At 50.2% G+C, this 25,722-nt stretch overlaps 1 protein-coding gene across 1 annotated transcript; it reads right to left on the bottom strand.

Annotated features, from left to right (window-relative positions):
* Positions 1-736: 736 nt before the first annotated feature.
* HPS1 (HPS1 biogenesis of lysosomal organelles complex 3 subunit 1) lies at positions 737-24,479 on the bottom strand. Its single transcript, XM_080911810.1, is given in 21 exon segments — positions 737-1,280; positions 1,759-1,841; positions 3,159-3,272; positions 5,015-5,158; positions 5,161-5,166; positions 6,077-6,137; positions 6,224-6,358; positions 6,746-6,807; positions 7,792-7,971; positions 8,070-8,237; positions 9,075-9,124; positions 10,965-11,034; positions 11,193-11,282; positions 11,711-11,840; positions 12,125-12,285; positions 14,568-14,676; positions 15,877-16,019; positions 16,226-16,363; positions 22,766-22,927; positions 23,159-23,230; positions 24,434-24,479. Coding segments are annotated over 19 exon segments (2,124 nt in total). The 5' UTR covers positions 22,883-22,927; positions 23,159-23,230; positions 24,434-24,479; the 3' UTR covers positions 737-1,117.
* Between the last annotated feature and the right edge of the window lie 1,243 nt (positions 24,480-25,722).

The following is a 25,722-nucleotide window of genomic DNA, read 5'->3' as shown; positions in this document are numbered from 1 at the left end:
GAGTCACATGGCATTCTGGACAGTTGGTGGTATGAGACATAGAGATTACTTCAAGTAGAGGGGATTTGAGGGCTCTAAGCAAAGGCTACAGATTTATTTAAGGGACTTGAGCACCTGCAGCTTCTGGTATCCCCAGGGTCCCTGGAATATTCTCCACAGATACCCTGGAATGATAGTAACAGGAAGCCAGGGGTATATGGGTTAAACAAGATACCTCATGCCATGTGACTTCCAAGAGAAAACTTTTATGTTTAAAGCAGGTATCCCAGGGGCTGGGGAGATAGCTCAGGTAGTCAAGTGATTGTCACACAGTCATGACAACAGGAAAAAAAATCCGTGAGTGGTGGCTTTCATGAATGTGTAACCTCAGTGCTAGAAGTCAGGGGAGGGAGTCAGCCAGCCTAGCTTAGCTTTAGACCAAGTGAAAGACCATCTCAAAAATACAAGGTGGACGGCATCTGGAGAACTCTCACAGCTGACCTCTGGTCTCAAGCACACGTGTGCAACACCCCTCCTCCCCAGTAAAATGGGCATCCTAAGCAGTGGTGGGTGCTTGGCACATATATACATACATGTCTGTGTGTATATGTGTATGTATTTGACATTTTTATTTTTTCCAACTTTTCCAAATCATGGTATTAAGTAGACAGGGGTTCTCAGTGTCGCGGGAAAGGCCAAGAACAAACTTGGATGTCAAGAACCAATATTTATTGAGCACCCAAGCACATTCAGCAATCTTCCTGACTACCCTGAGGTAGGTGTTGTCAGTTCAAATGGGAGGAAACAGGACTCATCCAGTTGCAAGGGGGCAGGAGCCACACTGGAGTGTAGACCAGCCAGAGGAAGCACCTTCCATTTGGGGTAGGGAACAGCTCCCCTACACAGAGTGGCAGAAAGGGGGTGACTTCCTTCTACTCGCCTGGGTGACCAGAGGGGCAGCTTTCCAGAGCAGCTGCTGCCATCTATGACCACACAGTCTGGGGGCCAACAGAAACGTGGCATCCCCTCCCTTCAGAGAAGGCTTGCTCATTGGTCTGTGTGGAAGAGTCAACAGTGGAGTATGAGAGAGGGGACTGGAAGAAGCCTAGCTGTGGGGAATGCTGGCAAGCAAAAGAGCCTAGGGCAGGGTCACCCGGGAGGCCTCTCCCAGGCGCCGGGCCAGCTGGCTGGCCTGCTGCACCAGCAGGTCAGTGGGGATGACAGACAGGTGCAGCGTCAGCAGCTCATAGCACCTGACCGGCTCCGAGGGGCGGCTCTTGCTGTAGTAGCGCAGGAGCTTCCTGCGGGAGACAGGGCAGGACTCAGGAAAGGCCAGGGGGCTTCCTGGCCACAGAAGCCTCAAAATGCCCATCCCACAGTTCTCACAGAATGGCCCAGGCTGTGACACTACCTATTGCCCCAAAGCTACAGCTCAACACCAGGACACAGTCCCTGACTTGGGGCTTTCTATCTTTGAACAGTGTTCTAGGTAGTGTATGTGTGCGTGCGTGCGTGCGTGCGTGCGTGCGTGCGTGCGTGCGTGTGTGTGTGTGTGTGTGTGTGTGTGTGTGTCCTACTGAAGTCTTCCCACGAAGCCAGGACTGTTGTCAACAGCAGGACTTGAGTGTGCCTCTGGATGTTTCCTCCCTACATGTGGGTTTCCCACCAGGTTTCTATCATCGAAGTTGCTCTCTCTTGGAAAGGCTATTGCCCATGGAAACTTGAGGCCTTGCCCCCAACACCTAGGGCACATGTGGCTCCAGGGCCAGTCAGTGTCACCTGTAGTAGTCACCTCCCAGCACTCCAATGGGGACTGAGTCATCGGAGAGGACAGGCACCTCGATCATCTGCAGTTTGTATCCCTGTGGGAGGGGGACGGCAGTGTTAGAACAGGAGGGAGGGAGCTGTGTAGGGGTGGGGGTGGGCTTGAAGGGTGTGTGGGGGAGCCCTTGCAGGGGCTGGCTTTTTGCCTGGCTTCCTTGCATGGGAGCTAGAGAGAGCCTGCAGCACCTTTGGGATGTCGTCCAATGATCAGCTCTGACCAGACTTTTGCTACCAATAGGTGGAGCTTTGTTAGTGAGGAGCTCACAAAGACAAAGGCAGTGTGTGTGTGTGTGTGTGTGTGTGTGTGTGTGTGTGTGTGTGTGTGTGTTGAAAAATCAAAGGATTCTCAAAGACCCAAAGTCTCTGCTTTGGAAGAGACGTGGGATTATCAGGGCAGGGTGAGGTAGGGAGAGTCAGCTAAACACATGTACTGTGCCAGGAACAATGACAGTGCCCACAGATCCTCCCACCAGAGGCTCAGGTGGCACCATGAGGTCTGCCCCATGGGGAGACGGCTCAGCAGTGTTCAGGGACCCTTGTGTGCCTTGGATGTCACAGGCTGCACTCCATGCCCCGCAGGGCCACTCTAGTCATTAGACCCAGTCTTTAGAAGCTCTAGCACAATGCGGGGACACTTAGGAAGGCTAGGAGCTGAGGATCAGGACATTGAACTCCAATTTCTAGTGCCATCATTTGGGTTTTGTGAACCCAGCCATGGTGTTTATTTTCAAGACAGCAGTGTGTTCCCATCTGTAAAATGGGTCTACAGAATCCACTGCACTATAGTAAGACCGAGTTGGCACACCTTCAGCAAGTGGAGAGAACAGAGCTAGAGCCAGAAAGCATACAGGAACAAGGGGACAAGAGATCCTGAGGGAGGGAGGAGTGATTCTTGACAATAGCAGTGAGTGGGAAGGATTTAGGAGATGAGGAAAAGAAAGGGGGCGGGGAAGGGAAAAACCATAGGTTCCAATGGCCTTGTGGTACAGTGGTGGGGTGAGGTCTACAGTACTATGCAGGACAGGGAGGCAAGCCTCAAACAGGCTGGTTAACTGCTTTGAACATGGGTCCTCCCAGAGAGGGGGTCATGGTATAGCTTTCTTGCTTACAAGTGACAGTATGGCTAGAGATCGTAGCCAGGTACAATGGCTTCTCCTCAGAATAGGGAGTGCCTCCCATTGGCTCACACCTGCCTGGACGGTCCTACACCCCAGTCATGTGCTTACCTGCAGCTCCACCAGGGACAAGAGGAGATGAGACAGACAGATTGAACAGCACGGAAGAAAGGAATCCAAGGGTTTAAGAGCAGTGGACAGCTCTCAGGACCGTCCTGCCCAGAGACTGGGCACACCCACCATGTCGTTCTCGAACCACAGGAAGTAGGAGCAGCGGAAGTCCCCTTCCTGGAACAGCAGCGTGGTGCAGCCTTTCTGCAGGTACCTGCGCGCCAGTTGGACCAGAGCCCAGACCTGGGGAGGGGGAGATTGCTTAGTACCATGCTCAGGGCCGTGACCTCCATAAGGAAAAGCACAGCACAGAGCCATGGAGGTCCTGGGACTTCTCAGAGGCAGGATGCTCTCTGCGTCAGAGTTGTAGAGAAAGGCTCCTCCTCCAGTTGCCATGGGGATAAAATGCAGGTGGAAGTGCTTCTTTAACTTTACTACACACAACCCATGGATTAGTAAACTGCTCACTGAGACCAGAAAGCAGCCAAGAAGATTGTGAATAACCCAGCTGCCCGGCCTGCAGGGCTGGGAGCAAACAGTGCCGGGTCTGTGCTGGAGGCCCTGGGAAGCATCCGAAAGTGCAGTGACTTCTGAGCTGAACATCACCTGCTTAGGGGTCAGGCCCAAACGCAGGCTCACTGGAAACAGTGGCCCTGAGGGACATTCCTGCCCTGGGAATGCTCTGCCAAAAGCAGGTGTTGGCACCGGTGCTGCCTAAGAGTGACCCAGGGGAAGGCCTTCTCTACTAGGCGTGCCTACTGTGTGCCAGGGCTGAGAAATGGACGCACCCTTTACTTTGTACTTGACAGATTATACTATCTAATTAAATCTGCAACCGACACGGGACTCAGTTACCAGCTCCAGGGATACAACCCAACCACACAAATAGACAACTTCAATCACAGCCCTGCCATCTGACCAGGGATGAAAACTGAGGTGTGCCCACAGATCATCCGTAACGGTGTCGATCTGGAGACAATTCTGTTACACCCGACCGTGGGGTTGCTACAAGTGAACAGCAGGAAGAGAGGCACTGACACACTGTGAAGTGAGAGTGTGTCACACAGCCCTGGAGGAAGGCAGTGAAGCCCAGTGGACAGTCCCCACTGCCCCACAGCAGGATGCAGAGGTGATGTGGTGGATGAGGAAGCCTGCTCTGCCCCAGTTCTGTGAGTTCATCTGTGCTTGGTGACCTGCACCCTTTACACTAAGGCTATGCGGCAAACAGCACACTCTCTGCAGTGGATACCTGAACTAAAACGGAACTGAAATGTAACTAAACCGTGTCCAGGCCGCACAGCCAACAGGAACTGAGCAGGTTTTCCAGGACTGGTTTTCTACCAGTTAGCTTCCCTATCATGATACACTTTATACAGACAGACTAGAAGTATAGCATTTTAGAAATGGCAGAGTCTTTTCTTTAAAAACTACCAGTCTGTCATGAAGAAGAGTCGTTAAATTAGAAGAGCAGAGAGACTCTTCCTGAGGGAAACCACCGGGCTACACTCGGCGGGGTGTGGGAGTAGCTCAGGGGCAGAGCGCTGTCTCAGTACATGAGTCCTTGGGCTCCATACCTAGTATGACAAAAATTAAAGAAATCAAATTCTGATGCCCAAATTGCTTGACCCCGAGGTTCTTTCCAGTTCAGCCAACTCAGCAGATCTCTGCTGCGTGTTTGTTCACTTACGCTGCGCTCTGACCTGGCGCCAGCCCTCTGCAGATGCCAGGCCACTGAAGTACATCAGGAGGGGCTGCCACTGTGCACGGAGCCCCGCTGGCTCTAGAGGATAAGGCACTGTCCCTAAGGAGCTCGTGGCCGGCTAACTAGGCACAGAGGCAATGGTGGCTGAGCAGGGCTACACTGGATGTGATTAGTACCTCAGAGACCAGGATGGCCTGTTTCCCGAGTCGTGGTGAGGGTCAGGCCTTAGTGTATCCCACGCTGACAAGCAGCAAAAAGTACCCAGGGCCAGAGGAACAGTTACCTTGGCTTTGACGAAGGCAGCCAGGGGCCCCTTGCCCAACTCGGAAGACATCTTTCCGTTGGGGCTGAGAGAAGGAGCCACCATCTGCCCGGTTGTACGGTCCACGTAGATGAAGTGGACCAAGCCTGGGAAATCCTCCAGGTAGGTGAAGGCTGAGTTAAGAGGCATAAAAGCCAGAGACAGAGGGGACAGTGGGACATGCCTTTGCCCTGGTCATGGGGTCCGGTACAGAGCGAGACTTGGAAGACCAGGCTGTTCTACACAAGCTTCTGCCTCCACTAAGCTCTAGGGAGCTCAGCTTCCCTCAGATCCTCACCGCCATTTAAGGTCCTCGCTACCTCATGTTTAACGTAGGTGGTTCTGCACTCTATGGGAAGGAAGCCATGTTCACAGCTCGTCATTTCAGGAGTGAATGGAGGCTGGTGTGTGAACAGAGCCTCTCAGCCGATGAACGAGCTTGGCTGACCGCCCGCCCCCAGCATGGTCCGGCTCTTCTTCACCCGAGAGTTTGAAAGCATCGTATATGAGAGGGAGCAGACCCCCATGGGAAGGCAGTGTCTTATGGGTAACAGGCTTTGTGGCTTCCTGCTCATCTACCTGCTCAGGACCAAAGTTCCACGAGACTGAGTCCAGAAACATGGGAAGTTTTAAACAAGAAAAGCTGTGTTAATCTCCCTAGAAAACCAGCATTACACAGAACTGGTTTCTATAATGCATAGACTGTGTCTCTTGGACACAGAGATAGACGTCTGTGGTGGGCCATCTCAGTCTGTGGTGGGTTATCTCAGTGCCCTTCCTTGACACTACACTGTGACCATCCCTGGAGGATGATGACACAGGGTGCTCTCACAGCAAGCATCCTGGCCCCCTGGAAAAGGATTCCCATTTTATGGATGGGAATCTTGGACATAAAGGTCCCAGAAGACTTCTAAGATGGTTATTCCTATAGATGGCTCTGTGGGACACCATGGCGAGACACGCATGTCTAGCCTCTCCAGGGACTTCTGCCCTGATCACTCCAGGCTTTCTTGGGCTGGCTGGGCCAGGCAAAGGATATGACACCATGGTGGTATTTCTCCGGCTCTTCACCAACAAGAAGTCCTTCCAGTCCAGAAGTCGCTCCCTGGGAGGGAGGAAAACTGTACTCTAGACTGCTGTGCACAAGCCCTGCCCACCTCCTGCTCCCCCCAGCGAGCTACCCTTTCTTACTTCATGAGTTTCTGGGCTTGGTCCTGCAGGTGCTGGGGCAGGTATGGCCCTCCCCTGCTGGGTGCGGTGGCCAGGAAGCTAAGCCGGTAGATGGCACAGAGCTGTCGCTTCAGTTTTCCACAGATGTGGAGTAGCCTGGACAGCCATACGGAGGAAAAGACACCAGGAGCCCATGGCCGCGTACCCCCACCACACAGGGAGGTGGCTGCCTGGGTTTCCCAGGTGGTATTCTTTGCCACACAGCATCTCACTGAACCACATCATTCTGCTAATAAGTGGTGGCTTCCTTAGGTGGCACTTGCTTAGTGCTGCATCTGGGTACACAGTCCAGGCCTAGGTGCCTGGTGCTAGGTCTACGTCCCCTCCAACCTCCTGTGGTTTCACACCCCCCCCCACCTGACTCCCTGGGATCCCCATCTCTGTCTTTTGTAAATCCTCAAGCTTCTCTCCCCCAGGGCCTGGGGAAACCCTGCAGCAACTCTCTCATAACAATTCCCCTTCGTCCCAAGTACAGCTACTCACTCCCAGGATGATCCTGGTTCACTTCTAGAAAAGGCCTTGCTCTTAAACTCCAGCCAGGTGTTCTGTAAAGAAGGGTTACAGGTCTGTTCTGGGCTGTGCTCTGCAGGGAGGTCCGGGGAGACTCCATCCTACATCCTGACACTCCAGACACATCTACCTCCGTCACTTAGCAGCACAGGATGTAAACAGCAATTTCTGTGGGCCAGGTGAAGTCATGTGGCCTTAACAGGCACAGACACGTGCTATAATGCCATCAGTGGGGACAAGTGAGTCCCTCAAGGGACACAAGCCGGGGTCTGAAGAGAAGTGGCTGCTGCAGGTGCTGGGGATGTGCTGGGGTAGCCTTGAGGGGGTCTTGGATGACTCTCCCCAAAGTGAGAAGCCACCATGATGCCCAGGGTACCCTAGGACACTGTGCTGCAGGCTGACGAGCCAGAGCTCTGGTTACTTGTTCAGCCTCCCTTAATCCTTCTGCTCCTTTCAGACCAATACACATTCTAGCTCCAGTGGATACCAGCTCCTCAAACAGACTCAGGCAGCTATAGCAGAGGCCCCCGAGCCGTATCAGTGAACCCTTCTACTCCAGAACCCCCTCCCCGAGGTAGACTGTGATTGGTCTTGTCACTGATTTCCTATACTGCTCAGTACTTGGTCTCAGTACTGCTCAGTACTTGGTCTCAGTCTCCACCCAGCTCTTCTCCATGAGCCCAGCAGGGAGAAACTTGTCATGCACAGGTTCTGGCTTATGGGTGTACTGCTTATGGTCGGGCTACTCATAGCTACATCATGGCCACCTAAGCAAGCCTGTTTCCTGTCTAAAGCACTGGGATTACAAATTGAGTTCTGCCAAATTCCTATAAAAAGGCTCTAAAAAATGTCAAGTATGGCTATTTGGTCCTTATCTTTTTCTGAGGGCAACTAGGGCCACAGAGTGGGGGAAACATGAACAAGAACCAGAGCATGTCCCTCATCTACCGGGGATGACCTGGGCCCACTACCAGCTCTGACTTCCTCTGAAGCTGGTGCATGCAGCCTCGGTGTCCTACCTGAATCTCCTGCCCAACTCGAGACTTGATAAACTTGTCCATCTTCTGGCGCAGGTCTCCAACAAAGGGCTGGGACCGCAAGGCACTTCCGGCCTCCTGACCTTCCTTCAGCTTTTTCTCCAGTAGTGAGAAGCCATCCAGCAGTTGGTACAGGATCAGGGCCAGTGGGGTGTTGGGAATCTGCCAGGAAGTGTAGATGCCAAGTGAAACGGGGCAACGAAAGGGTGAGAGGCGATGCAGGCCCGGAAAGCTGCTAGGCTGCGCTAGTGGCTTGGTACCTTTGTCAGCAGCACCATGTTGATGCCGGGCCACAGGGGCAGGCAGTACATGGTGTGGGGCACTAAGGGACAGTAGTTTTCCTTTATGTTGGCATCCAGGAAGATCCGTCTGGGGCTGGGAAGTTCTGGGGAGTGTGGTGCCATCCCCTGGAGGGTGTCCTCAGCCATCTGTGGGGGAGGAAGATGTCAGTCTGGTGGGGAATGGAAGAACAAAGGTCCAGGCCGTCCACAACTTGGAGCCACACACCTTGGCTCCCGTTTCCTGCCCAACCAACAGCTCCCGTAAAACCCAGCCCTGAGGTGTCTGTGCTGCTGAGGCTGCCTTTGCTAGGGCGGTGCTTTAGACAGGACACGGGCTTGCTTATACAGTATGCACACATGTCCATACTGTATGTATGTGTGTGTGCATGTGTGAGTATATATATATGTGCATGTGAGTATACATGTATGTGCATGTATGAGCGTGCATGTATGTGCATTTGAGTGTACATGTATGTGCATCTGTGAGTGTGCATGTGTGGGAATGTGCATGTGTGTGCATGTACATGCATGTGTGTGTTCATGTGCATGAATGTGCATGTGTATGGGTGTGGATGTGTGAGTATACATGTATGTGCATGCGTGTGTTCATGTGCATGTGTGAGTGTACATCTGTGTATATCAATGTGTATGTGTTCAAAATAATAAATGACCAGAAGGAAGCACCTGGAACATATTCCATCTTCAGTCTTAGTAATAGTCCCTTCCTCTTTTGACTTTCATTATTTCTCATATCTAAATTTAGGAAATATATTTAAACCTTCATTTTTTAATATTAAAACTTAAGTTGGGTGCTTATTTCCAAGAACCTGGGGGCAGGGTCACCTCGGCTGCTCTCCCTAGCCCTGCTTCCATGCTGAGCTGCACTAGAGCTGAGGAGGCCGAGGTTGCTGGAGCTACCCAGAGGGAGCTCTGGCCCTCAGCATCGCAGAGCAGAGGCCTGAGGGACACACACAGGGGACTCACCTGAGGAACTTCACTGGGCGGGGTGCCACCATCAAGCCAGATGAAGCTACCTGCCACAAGTGAGAACAGAGCTGTGGAAATAACCCACGTCCCATCCCCCACTCCCGCAGCTCAGGGGCTCTAGATCACTGAGAGCTCCAGCCCTGAGCCCCGGGAATGGCACAGGCATTTTTCTGTGGCTATGGTGCCTGGAAGCCATTCCTTCAGAACTGCTTAGTGCCCGCGGAGTTCAGTTTCCAGGATTAAAGCATCTGGGACAGAAGCTTCCTGCTGGGAAATGAGCCCTCAATAGGCATCTGGCTATAGGGTGGTCCCCAGCCCCCTCCTTGTTTCTTTCTGCCCTCTGCTCCTTCAGGTTCCCTGCATAGGGAGTCAGCGGTTCCCCATTCAGCTCTTGCTGAGCACCTATTGTGTGCAGGGACCTGAGCTAGCCAGCTCCCTCCTAGCCAGCTCACCAGCCTATTGAAATCAGTCTGTATTTGAAATATTACATGTTTGTAATATTATCTTGCACTTCATTGCAAATAGCCCTCATTTATAAGCCGTCTCCCCTCTCTGGGTGGCTAGGTTTGTATGCTTCCGAGCTGCACATAATGCTCTGGCATGTGCAGACTCCCAGTTTACAAATGGTTCGCACCGCAGCCGTCCATTTGTAAGTCAGGTGTCTGAAACCTAGGAACACACTCGTTCCATTTGTTAGCTGGGAGTTCCCAACGTGCCAGAGCCTCACGTGCAGCTCTGAGGAACACAAAGATAGCCACCCAGAGAGGTCTCCAGGTACGCCAGACCTAACTAAGGTTCCCAAGAACACCTAGCTCCAAGTGTTCAACTTGAGCCATATGTGAAAATCATTTGGGGTCCTTTGTAGAAAAGCTTCCCTGCGGCCCCAACGCAGCTCAGCTTAATTACGTCACGATCTCTGAATGTGCTCTGTTTTGGAGGTTTGTGAAGCTCCTGGGGGAGTGGGGGTTCAGCTGCAGGTGGGGTTCAGCGCACACCGCAGGTCCCTGTGGCCCCAGGTCTGAGGACTGACTCAGCTGTGCTGAGTGCAGCCATGGCTCAGAGCCACTGGTCCAAGCCTCACAGAAAGTCTTTTAGAAATAATTCCTAATGTGTCCCTCTGCAAGGCCAGTCTCTTGTCACGTGGGTAAACCACAGGCTCCCTCCTTTTATTCTAAGATCTCGGCTTCTTCCTGTTGCTGATGACAGGCTAGATTTTGGCTTATCTCCTTCCTCTAAGCAATGCTGTGTGTTCAAATGGCAATTCGAACGTTACTCCTATTAATAGTGAGGTTTTACTACTTACCCACGGATCTTGGAAAAACAGTCAAGGTTTAAAAAAAAAATCTGTAACTCAATATTTACACTCTGAAATGGGCTTGAAGTCAAGTGGATTATTGCTTAATTTGGGTTGCTGGCTTAACTATTAATTATAATGACTATGGAAGCAGAGAGAACACGTTTATGCTGTTATATGTTTTGGGGTGATATATCATTTGCACAGTGTTTTTTTTTAAGATTAATTTATTTTTGCCTATGTGCATTGGTATTTTTCTTGCATGTATGCTTGTGAGAGTGTGTTAGATTACCTGGAGCTGGGGTTACAGACAGCTGTGAGCTGCCATGTGGGTGCTGGGAATTGAACCCGGGTCCTCTGAAAGAATAGCCAGTGCTCCTAACTGCTGAGCTATCTCTCCAGCCACCTTAGTGATGTTTGAATTCAAGCTGGGGCTGAGAGGGAGGGCTGCTGACAGAGCTGATTTACAGCAGTCTAAGTGACATGCTCAGTCCCTCACGAGGAACAGGACACAAATATCCCCCAAGGCGCACTCTCTAGGCTGCAGACTGGCTTCTGCCCCATGATCCAGCCACCCACTCCACAGGTTTCACCTGAACTCTGCTGGCCTGGAGAAGGAGCAGGGGTGAAGTACTCTTCAGGGAGGGAGATACTGTCTGTGTCCTGGAAAAGAAAACATCACATTAGATGAGAGCCATAAGCTAGGCAGCCTTTCCCAACAGGTTCAGCCAAGGCTGCTCTCCTGGGGCAAGTTGGAAAGGCCTGGCCTGGCCTGAGGTAAGATGGGGCTGCCCTCTTTCCTCCAAGGACCCCACGCATACTGTCTCCTCAGAACTCCTGGTAGGAACGGAGGTGTTCTGGCTCCTCGACTGCTGGACTGGAATGTTTTGGCTGCTCCTCTGGGAGAAAGGCTGTGACAAAGCCAGGGAAATGCAGTCAGTGAGGCTGATCTAGCTGCTCCCATAGCCCAACCTCCCAGTTCTACACAGAAGCCCTCCTCTTTGCCCCAGCCTGGGGACATGGCCCTCTGGCTGTCCAGGGTGCTCCAATCCTAGAAAGTCTGAACTTGTAGAGCCCGGGGCCACTGATGACATGACAGTGTGGCAAGGCACCATGAAGCTCTGTGATCTGCATGAGTGACACCCCCATGTCCCCAGTAGCCCCACCACACAGACATGAAACTCCAGGCTCTGAGATGGCAAGTGTGTGTGTGCTGGGCTCATACGGCTAAGTGGGAAAATCCAAGTTTCAAACCAGTGTCAATTTCGGGATCTGCACAACCCTTTAGACCACCCATTCCAGAGTTTTTCCATCTTAGTGAGACAAAACCTTCCCCCACCTTGTGCTGCGAGACCTGAGGGCCATCACTGTCCTCCTCCTCCTCTGTAGTGCCTGGGGAGGGCTGGAGGTCCTGAACCAGAAGGATGAGAGCCAGGAGGTCTGCAGGACGCAGGGCGCTCGCACCGTGGCTGCAGACACAGGGCAGGGCGGTCTGTGAGCTCGCAACTTAAATCTTGCTGAAAATATACACAAGGTCTAAAGAAGATCAGCCCACTAATTTTTAAAATCAAAATTGTATACAAAACAACAGTTATCATTAGGAAGGCTCTAGGGGCCAGCAATAGACTCAAGTGTTGGCCAGGACTAACTTTGGAGAAGGAAAAGGGCTAAGGGCTGAGCTCGGACGCTGAGACAGCTTCACTGCAGACAGGGATCTGGAAGGGTTTGGTTCAGGTCTGGCCCCCAGGTTTACCTGGAGTAGAAAGCCAACAGCTTGCAGTCCACAAGCAGGAAGGCGTGCAGGACCTCCTCACCGCCCCGCTCAGGGCTGCAGTTGACAGCTTGAACCACGTGTCGCTCGAGCGTCTCGATGCTCAGTTCGCAGAGCTGGGGGTGAATGAGTCGCTCCACTGCCTAGCCAGGGATTGGAAAGGGAAGGTCATCAGTAGGTCACCCTTGCTGGGCGGTGCTTTCCCTCGGCCCATAGGGAGCTAACGCTAGAGCCTGGAGCCGGGAGCCGGAGATGCTGAGGCCAAGCCTGCGAGGGTCCAGGCTTCAACAGTGCACAGGGAACGTGGAGAAAGCAAGCGGGGCTCATGATACGGAACTAGATCGGAGCAGCTGGGATGGAGTGTTCAGAGAAAGGTCCCTGAGGAGGTGACATTTACACTGATATCTGAGGGACCCGACAGCCTGCCAGACAGAGCACAAGGCAGCGAATTCCGAGGCTTGAGATGTGCACAGTCTGGAGAACTGCTGTCCAGCTCCAGCGGAAGGCAAGTGCTATGAACAGTTAAACTGTTTCCGGGGCTGGCAGGATGACTCAGTAGGTTAATGTGCCCACCGTCACGCCTTTTTCAGGCCTCCGGGAGCCACAGGGTGGAAGGAGAGCATTGACTCCTACTAGCTGACCTCTGACCTCCTGTCATCCAATGGCACCTGAGCATCTGCCCCCAGCGCCAATTGACAAATGTAAAAAAGGGGAAACTTTTTACAAACTATTACCAACATAATATGACTCTGTCTGAAGGCATCATTAGTCAGATCTGCCGCCATCATCAGAGCTTGGCTGCATCACACGCTCGGCAGAGCCGAGTCTGGGCACCTGCATCTCAGGGGTTCAGAAGATACAAGCTTGTTATGTGGGACAGACAGATTCCTCAGACTAAGGATGGCCTCACCACCGCACAGTGAGGCCTGCTAGGAAGGTGGGTCACAATGACAGAGCCTCTAGACTGTGGTGGGTTTTGGTGAGGGGTTAGGATTTCTCTACATCAGGCCTCATCCTATAGCAGCCTTTCGTGGTTCCTGAGACAGAGCTGGCCACCCCTTCTTTTGTGCCACCGTGGATTTTGATGGAGAAGGTGACAGGTGCTGCACCATTCTTTATTTAGAATGTATGTATGTCTGGTTTCCTCTCAGGATTGGGGTGTCTTTAGGCATTATGGTCTGGCCCATCTTCCAGCACACAGCAGGCACACTTCTTGGCAGTGTGAGTGAACGGGGCATGAGAAAAACTGCTTCCAGACCCATTCCCAGACCACGAGAGCTTTACAGCTGCGTCTCATGTGGTACGGTCACCCTGAGCTGAGCCCACTCGGAGCTGATCCAACAATCAGCTCTCATCCTACACTACCTGTGAGAATTTCTAAAAATCTGCCTAGCCATTCTGAAGTCTTCTATTATTTCTATTTGTAGTGCTATTTTTCATATCTTTAAGAGTCTTATTTTGAAGTTTTTAATCCATTAATTCCAACTCATTGGTAGTCAAACCTGTTGGTAATGAATTGTCTGATGTCCTGAGTCACCATGGCAGCTTACTTTCTTGTATATTTGACTGTCTTTAACTATGAGCACATTATATACATACACAGACACATACACACACATATGTGTATATATATGTGTGTGACAGACAGGCTGACACACACAGAGATAGACATACACATAGAGACACACAAAGAGACACACACAAAGACATATACACACACAATGACAGACAGAAAGACACACACAAAGGCAGACAGACACACAAAGAGACTGACCGACACATGAAGACATACACACAGAGACATCCAAAGAGACTCACAGAAAGACATACACACAAAGACATACGGACAGACTCTCTCTCTCTTTCTCTCTCTCTCTCTCTCTCTCTCTCTCTCTCCCCCCCCCCCTTCAGTGATCTTTAAAGAATGCTGAGACCACACTATCACCAGGACCTGGAGCTGGCTTGCTGAACAAGCATCTGCAGGTGGGAACTACCTGCTCATCTGACAGATGCCGAGAGTGAGACCCACGGAGACATCCCGTGTTTGCCCTCAAGGGAACAGAGAGGACCAAGGCCACCCGCCTCACCTGCTGTTTTTCTGCTCACTGCTTTCCACTCGAGTTTAGGCTTAGTGTAAGTTTTTCCTGTGAGCAGTGAGGTGGAAGCCATCTTCAGAGGGTTCTGTTATTTATAGTGAGCCCCAAATACTGTCCTGAAACTCGCCCAGAATCCAGTTGCTTCCCACAGAACACACCAGAGTGCTTAGCTGGCTGCCCAGGCAGAAGGAGTTACAGGACAATGGGATAGTTTCAGAGTTTCTCTGTCCTCTTTCCCATTATGGTAAAATCATGATCTTACAGCTGGACACCTGCTAAGACCCATGAGCCTGACACCCCTTGCCCTGATGACCCGGGGCCCAAGTCACCTCCACAGCAAAGCTCTGCTCCTGTTCCCTCAGGTGGCTGTAGGTCCCCAGCAGTCTCTGAAAGTGCTTCCACACACGGGCACGCTGCTCCAGGTCAGGGGGACGAAGCCTGGGGAAAGAGCCAGGGAGGGCAAGGGTCAGTGGGAAAGTTAGTCTTGTCCGGTGTGATCCAAGGACCTTGTCTCAGGGCAGCATCAGACACCCAAGTGGTCAGGCCAGCAGTATGCGCAGGGGCCAGCAGTGTGCACAGAGGACCACAGTGTGCACAGAGGCCGGCAGTGTGCACAGGGGCCGGCAGTGTGCACAGGGGCCAGAAGTGTGCACAGGGGCCGGCAGTGTGCACAGAGGCCCGCAGTGTGCACAGGGACCAGCAGTGTGCACAGGGGCCAACACACTGAGTACGCAGCATGGGTTGGGAACCAGAGCTCAGGCCTTGGAGGAAATGATTTCATTCCTTGGGCTCCTTCTCATATGGATATATAAGGCCACTTAGGGGTTGGGGTGTGGCTCAGGGGTACAGCACTTGTCTAGCATGGGTGAGCTTGAGCCCAACATTGAAGACAACAACAACAACCACCACCACCACAACAACAAAAGTAGAGAAAGAAAGGCAAGACATCTCCTAAGCTTCTTACAGCCCCACAGGGCTCTATGAACAGACAACTTGTCCTAGAACCAGGGCTCAGCTCAGGGGTATTAGCCAGCACGGTTTCTGTGGCTGTGCTCCAGGTCCCCACAGCTGTAGTTACAGCCTGTGTTACTGACACCCCACCCACAGAGCTAAAGTGACCCATGAAAATAATGCCAGCAGATCCAGCAAGTGCCTCAAAACTCAAAAGACAGCGCCTGAAACCTCAAGGCTTTTCCATTCATGTGTGTGAATCAGGAATTCCTACTCCAAATCTCATTCCTGTGGGTCCTAACTCCAAACCACCCTCCTCTATGGCCCTCCTCGCTCCATGTATGCTGTGATGTATGACACCATTCTCAGCCACCGAGGTTCTTAGTGTAGGCCCGGTAGGCGACAAGGTTGAGGGGACTGCGTGTTTTTCTGTAGGTAGATTAAACAGCTTCTTTGCGAAGTCAGGATGGATGAACAAAATCCCTGTGTAATGCTGGAGCGCTGAAGTAGGGGAAGCCTAGGGCTGGGAGGGCTAGCTGCTGCTAACCAGCTGGGTCGTGCTAGGGAGGTTGTCTAAGTTCTCTGCAGAGTTTCCCCATCTGCAACATGAAATCAGAGCTGATGATTCTTCCAAGCTCTGCGTTTAAAACCTGATGCACAGAGGACATGATGGGGCCTGTGACTCACTCCTTCCGGATGAGCTGGCTGTCCACCGTCACCAGCCCGAAGTGCACCTCGAACAGGTACTTGAGCACACACAGCTTCCTCCGCAGGTCCCCCTCGCTCTCACCGTGGTCTCCGTTGATGGCGAGGAACAGGCATTCTCCAAACTGTAGGAGGTCACAGTGTCAGTTGGTTCCCCGGGGACTCCCTTTGCCTTCCAGGTCTCAGGGAGTAAGTAAGGGGGAGACGAGGCCCAGGGGACTCCAATAAGCAGCAGTTTCTGCAGTCCACGGTAAGAAAGAAGAGTTTGGTTCCCAAGGACCGGACAGAAGTGGATTGTGGGTACTGAGGGCTGCGGGGGCCTTGCACTCACCACATGCAGGACGTACAGGTGGTTGCCGTTTTCTGTTGAGAAGCAGGTGTACGTGTCCGAGAGCTTCTCCAGCATCGTCACGGAAGAGATGATGACTGGGGCCAGGAGGGTGCTGAGTTGGTCCTCCATGACAGGGAGCTGCGAGAGGGAGGGCAGAGCATGGCCTACCCCGCAGAGATGGATGCCCGGCGTGTTGACGCTGGGATGTCTACCAACAAGGTGGGACACAGTCATAGCTTAGGCAGGTTGGAAAGCGTGTCAGACACTGGGGACAAAGGAATAAACAAGACCCAGGTCTTACAGCAAGAGAGCTGGCAGTGTCGGGCCTACCTGTGGGACCACCACCGTCATGGCGGGGAAGGCAGGAGGAGGGTTCCTCCAGACCTTGTGTGGTGCCTAGGAGTGTGGGCTCAGATCAGCGACGGCAGCTCAGGGCCAGATCCAAAAGGAAACATTCAATGTCTGAGTGCAGCCCACAGGCCACACACACCCCAGGAGAAGCCCCGACAGCAGCCTGATACAAAGCCACAGACCTTCATAGCTTTGATGGTTTTTCTCTCTTTTTCTCGTTTGTAATTCAATTTCAAGCACAAACTCTGCAAGTACTATCTGGTCACAATGACAGAGGTTTGGACACACCGGCGAAAAACTGAACCCCATTCCCCCCATTAGAATGCTTAGAGCATTTAGTTGAGATCTCTATGACTCCAAGGAAGCTCATGCTATCTCTAGACATGGGCTACTTCAGAGAACTTATCCCGAGGAAACAAGTGTGTGCACACAAGCATGTTCGTGACAGCAGTGTACAATTTCAAACAACTGGAAAAAACAGAAACGTCCAATCCTAGGGAAATGGCTAAAAAAGCAATCTATCTAAACCATAGATTCTTGAACTGTAGTTGTAAACCGGGAACAGTAACAAAGGTCTGAGTATACAACCACCAAACCTAACTCAAACTAAAAAGCAAAAGGGGCCAGATGAAGCCTGGGCTGACATCGGCCTGCCCTCTACACTTGACACGCACTGAGCCACGTGCCGCCAGTGAACGCAGCTTTTAACGCCCTGACTCAGACTGGAGACTACAGTATGTTCTGGATTCCAGGCTTCTTTCGGATTCTTTTGTTTGTTTGTTGTGAGACAGGGTTTCTCTGTGTAGCCCTGACTGTTCTGGAACTTACTCTGTAGACCAGGCTGGCTTTGAACTCAGAGATCCGCCCGCCTCTGCCTCCTGAGTATTGGAATTAAAGGTGTGGCCACCACCGCCATAGTGCTCTGTTTTTATAGAAACAATGTTTTGCTTATGGAAAACAAAGACTTAGTATTTCTTACTGTCCTTCCTCTGCACGTAAGTAATAAATTAGCGTGTCGCAGACTGTATTGCATTAGAGTATTTGATTTTAAAAGTAGATAATTGAGTGACTGACTTCAATTTCATAAAAATAAGTGAATTTTGATTTGGGCTTAGGGCAGATTATCAAATATGGTAATCACACTTCTACTGTTCTGTGCTAATGTTTGGGTGTCATGGTTTCTCAGCATCAACAGTGACAAAATCAAAATATCAAGCCCAGAATGTGAACGTGCTCTATGTCCTGCAATACCAAAGTATAATTGGTTTTATAAAAAAGGTTTGTTTTATTTTAAACTCTGCGCATGGGTGTGTGTTTGTGCTTGCATACATGAGTGTGCACGTGCGTGTGCATGTGTGTGTGTACACGTGTGTGTGTATGTGTGTGTGTGTGTGTGTGTGTGTGTGTGTGACTGCACACACAGGTCCCTTGGAGGTTAAAGAGCGTAGCAGATACCCTGGAGCCAGAATTACAAGTAAACTTGAGCTATCTGCTGTGGGCACTAGGAATTGAACTCAGATCTCTAAGACAGCACTACATACTCAGAACATCTCTCTCCAGTCCCAGGTTTTATATTTTAGTAAAAATAAACAAGTACACCCATGTCATTAGTATTTAATGTTGCTTTCCTTTTTCATTAATGTATACAATTAAATTCTTCAAAAACTATAAATTATTTATCATTAGTCAGTGTCTAATTCCATATTTCTTTTATGTCTAATTCCATATTTATTTTACATCTATAAGTCTGGGGTCATGTAAAAATATCTGTGGTGAAAGAGGGTGGAGTGAGAATCTATACAGCTACTTAAAATATTACTGTTTCAGTGACTTATGAGTGATTCCCCAACCCTGCCTCTTTCTCCTGTTTCTATACTTTCTGTTCCCTAACAAGCATGTGTTTACTTAAACATACTCTTCTCCATCATCCCCACTGCTCCTCCCCCCTTCCCCAATACTCTTCTCCATCATCCCCACTGCTCCTCCCCCCTTCCCCAATACTCTTCTCCATCATCCCCACTGCTCCTCCCCCTTCCCCAATACTCTTCTCCATCATCCCCACTGCTCCTCCCCCCTTCCCCAATACTCTTCTCCATCATCCCCACCGCTCCTCCCCCTTCCCCAATACTCTTCTCCATCATCCCCACTGCTCCTCCTCTCTTTGCCAACAGCAGAAGGGAGCAGCAGATACAAGAGCCTATGAAATGTTGGCGGAAGCCGAGCAAAGACTAATTCTGCCCTCAGTGCTGGAGTGAGGAGAAGAGAAACTGCTGATCTTGCTGATTGCAGACACTCAAATGCGCTGGGGAAGCCAGCTCTCCTCGGGAAGACGGTTTGAATGCATAAAGAACTAAGGAATCACCTTAGAGGCTGTAAGGAGCGGGTGCACAGAGAGCAGAGAGCTTCCTCACCAACCTTCCCAAGGCTCAGGAAGCCAGGCTTGTCCCACCCTGAGGTGCCACACAGCCGCTTTGCTGGCATCCTCAGGCTACCCACCAAGTCACTCACGGCCTACTCAGAGCCGTCTGCTGGTGGAGCTCAGCCTAATCATGGGGTTTCCTCTACATACAGCTCACTGTCCACAGTGGCTCCAGGGAACTTCACTCTCTGAGAGCGGGGACCACATTGCTGTACTTGCTGCTGTACCCCCAGAAGTCAGCAAACTTCAGGTCCTCAGTATCATTAAACAACTATCCTCTAACATAGGTAGGAACAAATGCTTGTGGTGTATTAAATTCTACTATTTTCTTAAAATATTCTATTGTTTTCTTTAACCGTCATATATTATATCGAAAGTCACTTTGAAAATATAGAGTATAGTTACTTACCCCACGGTGAAATAAAAGCTGTAACCTTTTCATTTGAGAATCTTTTGTGACTAAATGTTTTCAATACATATACAGTATAAAGGAATATTCTTATATATACCAACTGGTAAAATGATAAAGTGCCGAAATGTTTCTGAATGGCTTTCTACTCATTTTTTTTTTATTTCTAGAAATCATTATATCAAATAATTGGGCAAAGAGATAAATTCAAGCACAAATAAGTGTTTCCATATATCCTAACTATGTTTGTGTGTACATGCACACATATATGTATATAAATACACATACATAGTTATCTATATCTAAAGAAATCATTCAACAGAAATACACTTATTCATATATTTGGATATAATGGGACCATTAGGAATTATGCTTTTACATTCATTTAACAAAATGCAAAAGTAATTTGATCTAATAAAATGGGAAAAAAAAATCAAGAAATGAAACGTAAATGTGGTCTGACCCCCACTAGTAAACGGTAAAGCCCCAAACAGGTTTGTTAAAGAACAAGCAGCGCTAGCTGGTGGCATTGAGACTTTCTTAATGTGCGTCTCAGATTCCCCATGAGAACTGTCATTCAGCAGAAACTGAGTGTGGCATGGTACAAGCTCTACACACAGAACTTGGGGACATTGCTCCTTATGAACCAAGTTCCTATTTAGGAACTGAAAACACAGGAGTTTGTTCCTGTACCAGGTTTTACTTCGACCAAAGAACTGAAATATTTCTTACAAGTTCTTAAAGATTAGATGTGCTGACTTTTAAAAAGGAAAGAGCTAAAGAGATGGGCCTGGTTTTTAGTTTAGAAAATCACCCGGATGTCATCATCTCCCAGCTCTTGTTTTCCCTTGACAATGGACAAGGCTTCACCATGCTGATGCTGAAGTGACTGGTGGGACGAAGGAAGTTCAGCCAGGCAACAGCCTCATCCCTGGCTCCGGGGAGCAGTTAAATCTGTGCACATCAGGAAATGCAAGAATGTTTTGATCACTGCAATTCTAGTAAAAATGTTTAACCTGGATAGAGAGATGGCTCAGTGGTTAAGAGCACTGGCTGCTCTTCCAGAGGTCCTGAGTTCAATTCCCAGCAACCACATGGTGGCTCACAACCATCTGTAATGGGATCTGATGCCCTCTTCTGGTGTGTCTGAAGACAGCTACAGTGTACTCATATAAATAAAATAAATAAATAATTATTTAAAAAAAACCCCACTTAGTCCACTATTAACCCTAGAAAAAGGCAAAATAAATGATCCCTGTGAAATGCAGAATGGGTGTTATCTAAGAGAAGATGGAACCGTTTTTGGAGTGATACGAAATACGCTGTCCACATACAGAACGGCTTGCAGCTACACTCTACACTGCATCCAGTTCAAAGGCTAAATGTGGCATGGAGATGCGCCTGTAATCCCAGTACTTGGCAGGCAGAGGCAGGAGGAATGCAAGTTACAGGCTGGCCTGAGCTACCTAGTAAAGTCTTGTTTGAATAGCAAAGGTACTGGAGGTGACTCAGTAAATAAAGATGCTTGCCACCAAGTCTGGTGATCTGAGTTTGATCCCAAGATAGTAGAAGGAAAAACTGACTCTCCCCAAGTTGTCCTCTGACCACCACACGTGAGCAATGCATGCACAAATTCAACAATAATAAAAATAACAAAACTCCCAAACTAAACAAATTCCAGGAGAGGTTATGGGGAAAATTCTTTGCAATTTTAGGTTAGGCAAAGATTTCTTAGCTATGTCACCAAAAGCATGATCTGTAATTGCAAAAAAAAAAAAAAAAAAGGGAAAATAGCACTATCGGAACTACACACGCGTGATCTTTGAAGGGATCCTTAAGAGCATGCGCAGACAAGCCACAGTCTAGGATGAAATATTTGCAAAAGAGATCTAATAAAAGACATGTCTGAGCTGTGTGAGAAACTCTAAAAATTCAATAAGAATCACTTGAGAACACTGATCTAATACAGGAATCAGATACGGCAGAATAGCACACGAAAAGCTGCCCAGAGTCATTAGTCACCAAAGGATGAAAAATAATACTAAAGATTTTAGCTGACATCTATTAAACTGGCTAAAATAAAAAAGAATGAATATTAAATATCAACGAGGCCCAGGAAAGCAGCTGGTGGGGTATACCTCTTCTTTGGAGAGCTTTGGAAGGGTGGGGGTCTCTTAAGAAGTACAGGGACTGGAGAGATAGCTCAGTGGTTAAAAGCATTTACTGTTCTCCCAGAGGATCTGGGTTCTAGTCCCAGTAACCACATGACAACTCACAAGCACCTGTAACTTCAATTCTAGGTGATATAATGCCCCCTTCTGGCCTCAGTGAGTATTGCATGCACATGGTACACAGACTATTAAGACCCGGAGATTAATTTACTAACCCAAGGACCAGGGAACTTCCTGGGAGCTGTAGTTCTCGGAAAACACCAAAGCCCTGAGGGAAATTATGGTGGCTGTATGAGTTTCTCTTTATAAGCCGTTGCAACATGTGTCTCAGGGCCACTGAGCTGGGAACGCCAGGAAATAGTCCTGACCAAATCCCAATCAGTATTTCCTTAAAGCTTGCTTCAAATTTGGCTCAAAATGGTGGAACTGCTTTTTCTCTTGCAAATTTCAGGATTAACAAAGCATGAAAGAAAAAACATCTCTATGCACAAAACAAAACAAAACAAATATCCAGAGAGTCCAAACCCAAACAAAGATGTGTGTTCACATCCAGCGTGTCTATGGGTAACCAAAACCAAGAAGGAAATGAAGAAACGGATTATGGCCCATAGATATGGTGGGGCTGGGTGACTGACAGGCGCCAAGACAGTGAAGACAGGACAAAGAATCCTGCTGAGGTAAGAGTCAGCCGACAACACGAAGTGTATCCACCGCTGTGTACCATTCCTCTACGTAACACAGGCTCACCGGACAGCAGACAGCTCACTGACTCTTAGGGAGTAAAGGAAGTAAAAGAGAAGTTAAAGCTTTTGGGGTGGCAGACAAGGGTTTACTCACTGTCGCCGAATCACAGACAAGTTAAATGTGAACAGACAGTGGTTGGTTTAGTCTAGCTTAAGAAAGCTGTTGAAGATTGATGTGTTATTCGTAGGCCAAGCGTTCTGGGTAGAAAACCTGGCATCAGGCTTCCCTGTTGTGAGGCTAAAATGGACCTCCTTCCCCTGTCATTGGCCCAGACAGCTCCTGTGAGGTAGAAAATTGCAGTACTCATCCAAAGGCTGCCTCCGCTGGTCCAGCACGGGCTCTGCAGTGTCCCCCTGCTGGCTAGGAAGAGGCACTAGGTGTCCAGGCCTTGGGTGGCTTTGGGGCTCCTATGTCAATCCCCCAGAGATGGCTCACTCTGCACTAACCTCCTCGCCCTCATTCTCTGACTGCCTGAACTTGAGCCGGAGGTTCTCCTCAAACTCCTCATCTGTCCAGTAGAAGAGGACCTCTGCGCCCTCGGTGGCCACCAACACGCACTTCATCTTCCAGAGAAAAGCGAGGGCAAAGGTCACATGGATGAGTTCAGCCTGGGTAAGGAGAAGAGCTTCATTCAGCACATCAGACACTCACTGAGAGTTTGGCTGGATGCCAGCTGCCCCCCCCCCCCATAGTGAAGTAGTGGCATGTGGGACGGGGTTGGAGAGGGGGATGGGGAAGAGGTGTACAAGGCAGTTCAGTTCACTCTTCTCATCTGGCTTTACAGGTGGGTGCTGCTCACCTCTCCAGCCTCAACCCCCCAGGAGAGGAACACCATTTACCTTGGTAAGCACGCAGCGGGGCTTTCAAGGAGCTAGACTCTGACCAGTTCGGCATCCTTAGGCCTGCAAATGCTTAAGGCGGAGAAGACATGAAGGCATACAGAGGGTCTGGTCTCTGCTGACGCCTGTTCTTAAGAGTGGACAACAGGGACAAGGACTGAAAAGTCACAGGTCCCCCCATTTTAAGGACCATGGGCTCTGGGAGTCCTTTATGTTGAGCAAGCGGGGACGACACACTAAGTCCTATTTCCTCTGCATCTGGACAGTTCTCAGTTTACATTCGGGTCACTCAGTCACGGCCACAGGTGTGGTCAGCAATCCCACCCCGAGCAGCCCCGGGGAGCTGTGAGCAGTAATAGGTCACCACGCAACCCATCCCAGGCTGGCAGGAAGTAGTGAAAAGATGGCATCCAGGTTTGGTTCCGGCTTGGGCTTCGCCAGGTCACATTCAACTCGGAGCTTCAAACCCCCACTGAGAGACCCGGGGGGGGGGGCTGTACCCTCCTACAGGGTTACAGGGAGTCGCCAGCTAGTTGCAACTTCGGCACCAGTAGGCTCATGTTAAGGACAAGAACCTGGGGTGGCTGTCACTCTTATTTCCTGGCTTCAAATAACAAGAGAAATAAGCTAATTCCGGAATCGTCCCATTTTGATAACAGACAAGAAGCTAAAGCGGAGGAGGAAGGATCGCTCCGAGGGGTTTTGAAAGCAATGAAACCCTGCGCCTGGCAGCATCGCCCTCAGGTTTGGCCCTGATGGCAACTTCCGGGAAACACTGGTATGCTTCTGGGGGGGGGGGGGTATCGGGTGGGTAAAGAAGGGGACTCTGAGAAGGGCCATCCCGAGAAAACACCCTGCACCCACTTTTACCACCAGGTCACAGCTCTCTCACTGTACTCAGCAAACTGCCCCAGTGGCCCGTCCCGTCTAACACAGCTCAGTAGCGGGTGGGTGCGAGGGGCGGGGACTATGGTCTCTGATGATCCCGCAGGAGCGGCTGGCCCAGGAGGGAGTCTCTCCCCTCGCCACTTAGCACACTGTCACTGCGTGGTCCCGCCCTATAGCTGCTTAGCACTTCTGCAGTGACACCCTCAAATCCTAGCGTACCCTCCCCCTCTCCTCCCCCGGACGACGGCCTGGCTTGTGACGCCCGCTCCAAAAGGGCATAAGACGGAGGTCAGTTCCCCCGGGGCACCCGGGCCTCTCCAAGCTGGGAGAGGTCCCCACCGAGGGGAGACCCAAGGCGGCGCTCGGTCACCCACGATGCCCACGTACCGAATCCGCCGCTCGCACCGCCCAGCCCGTAGCCAGTCTGCGGCACGCTTCCGGGTGAGGCACGTGACCCAGACACATGACCCGGGCCTGCTTTGTGGGTTCGAGCCCCGCCCAGTCAGGCATGGCTCTCTTTTGGCAGTGCTTTTGCCCTTCAGGCCTCTGCTCTTGCAGGTCACCCGCCTGGTAAGCTGCGGGTCCTAGGGGGCGGTGCCACGTTAACCCTGGCATAAGTATGTATTCCACCCTTAGAGGCACCTGCTGAGTGCCTGTGACATTTCTTCTAGATGCCTTTTTGTTTGACTTAGCTTGAGGAATTCCCTGCAGATTACAGAAGTCCAACTGAGGCCCCTGAGGGAACCACCTTGCTGAAGAGGGACCAAATAAAAACAGAACCCAGGTTTCCTTACATCTTCACCGGGCCCTTCCCAGCCTTTAGTTTTCTTGCCAAATCTGGTTGTGGATGAAAGCTACCCTTTTGTGGATGCTTTCCCTTACTTAACTCCAATGGACTGAACCCACGCAGAAGAGCCCAGCTCCCTTTGATGTGAAGCAGCTCCTTGCTTTACAAGGGTTCCCAGTCCGACTGAGGGGCGTATACACATTAGGGCTTTTGTCTTGAACCTGTGAGTGACTGCAACCTATTCAAATTTTATGTGTATTTGGAGTGTCGAAAAGAGTTAAGGGGGTAGTGTGGTCCACTGAAGGGGCTGGATGCCTACCCCAGGTCCTCGCTGGGTACCTTGGTGCTACTGGGAAATTTGTGTACAGCCCAGCAGGGAAGGAGGTGCAAGTGAATACTCCACACTCACAAGGCAGAAGCCTAGGGCCAGTGGCTGGGCCACTCCAGCTACTTAAGGTACAAACAGCATCCCCCGTGCGGGTCTGCGCCTTCCCCACCCACCCTGCCACAAGCATCCGTTTCCTTGCGTCCGGATTTCGGTCATTTCCCTCTTGTTTCAGTTTGTAAGCTTGAATAATTGTTACCCATTAACAATTTATAACCATTCTGGTCCACGCTACCTGATGCTAGTGACTTGCATTTTACAGACGACTACAGGATGTTGCTAATCATCTCTTCATGTGGGTTTTCTCTTCATTTGTATAGCTTTTTAAATTTTTCTTTCAAAGAAATATTTATTCATATCTTTTACCCATTTTATTATATATTTTTACCCCTTTAAATTGCCTTTATTATTGGAGTGTAAGAATTCTTTGTGTTCTAGATATGTTTTAAATTAGATATATATTTTAATAATTCCATTATTTGGTCTGTCTTTCCACTGTGTGTG

This window comes from Micromys minutus, assembly GCF_963924665.1.
Source record: "Micromys minutus genome assembly, chromosome: 2".
NCBI lineage: Eukaryota > Metazoa > Chordata > Mammalia > Rodentia > Muridae > Micromys > Micromys minutus.
Note: the sequence above shows the minus strand (reverse complement) of the source record. Positions and strands in the feature narration are given on the sequence as shown.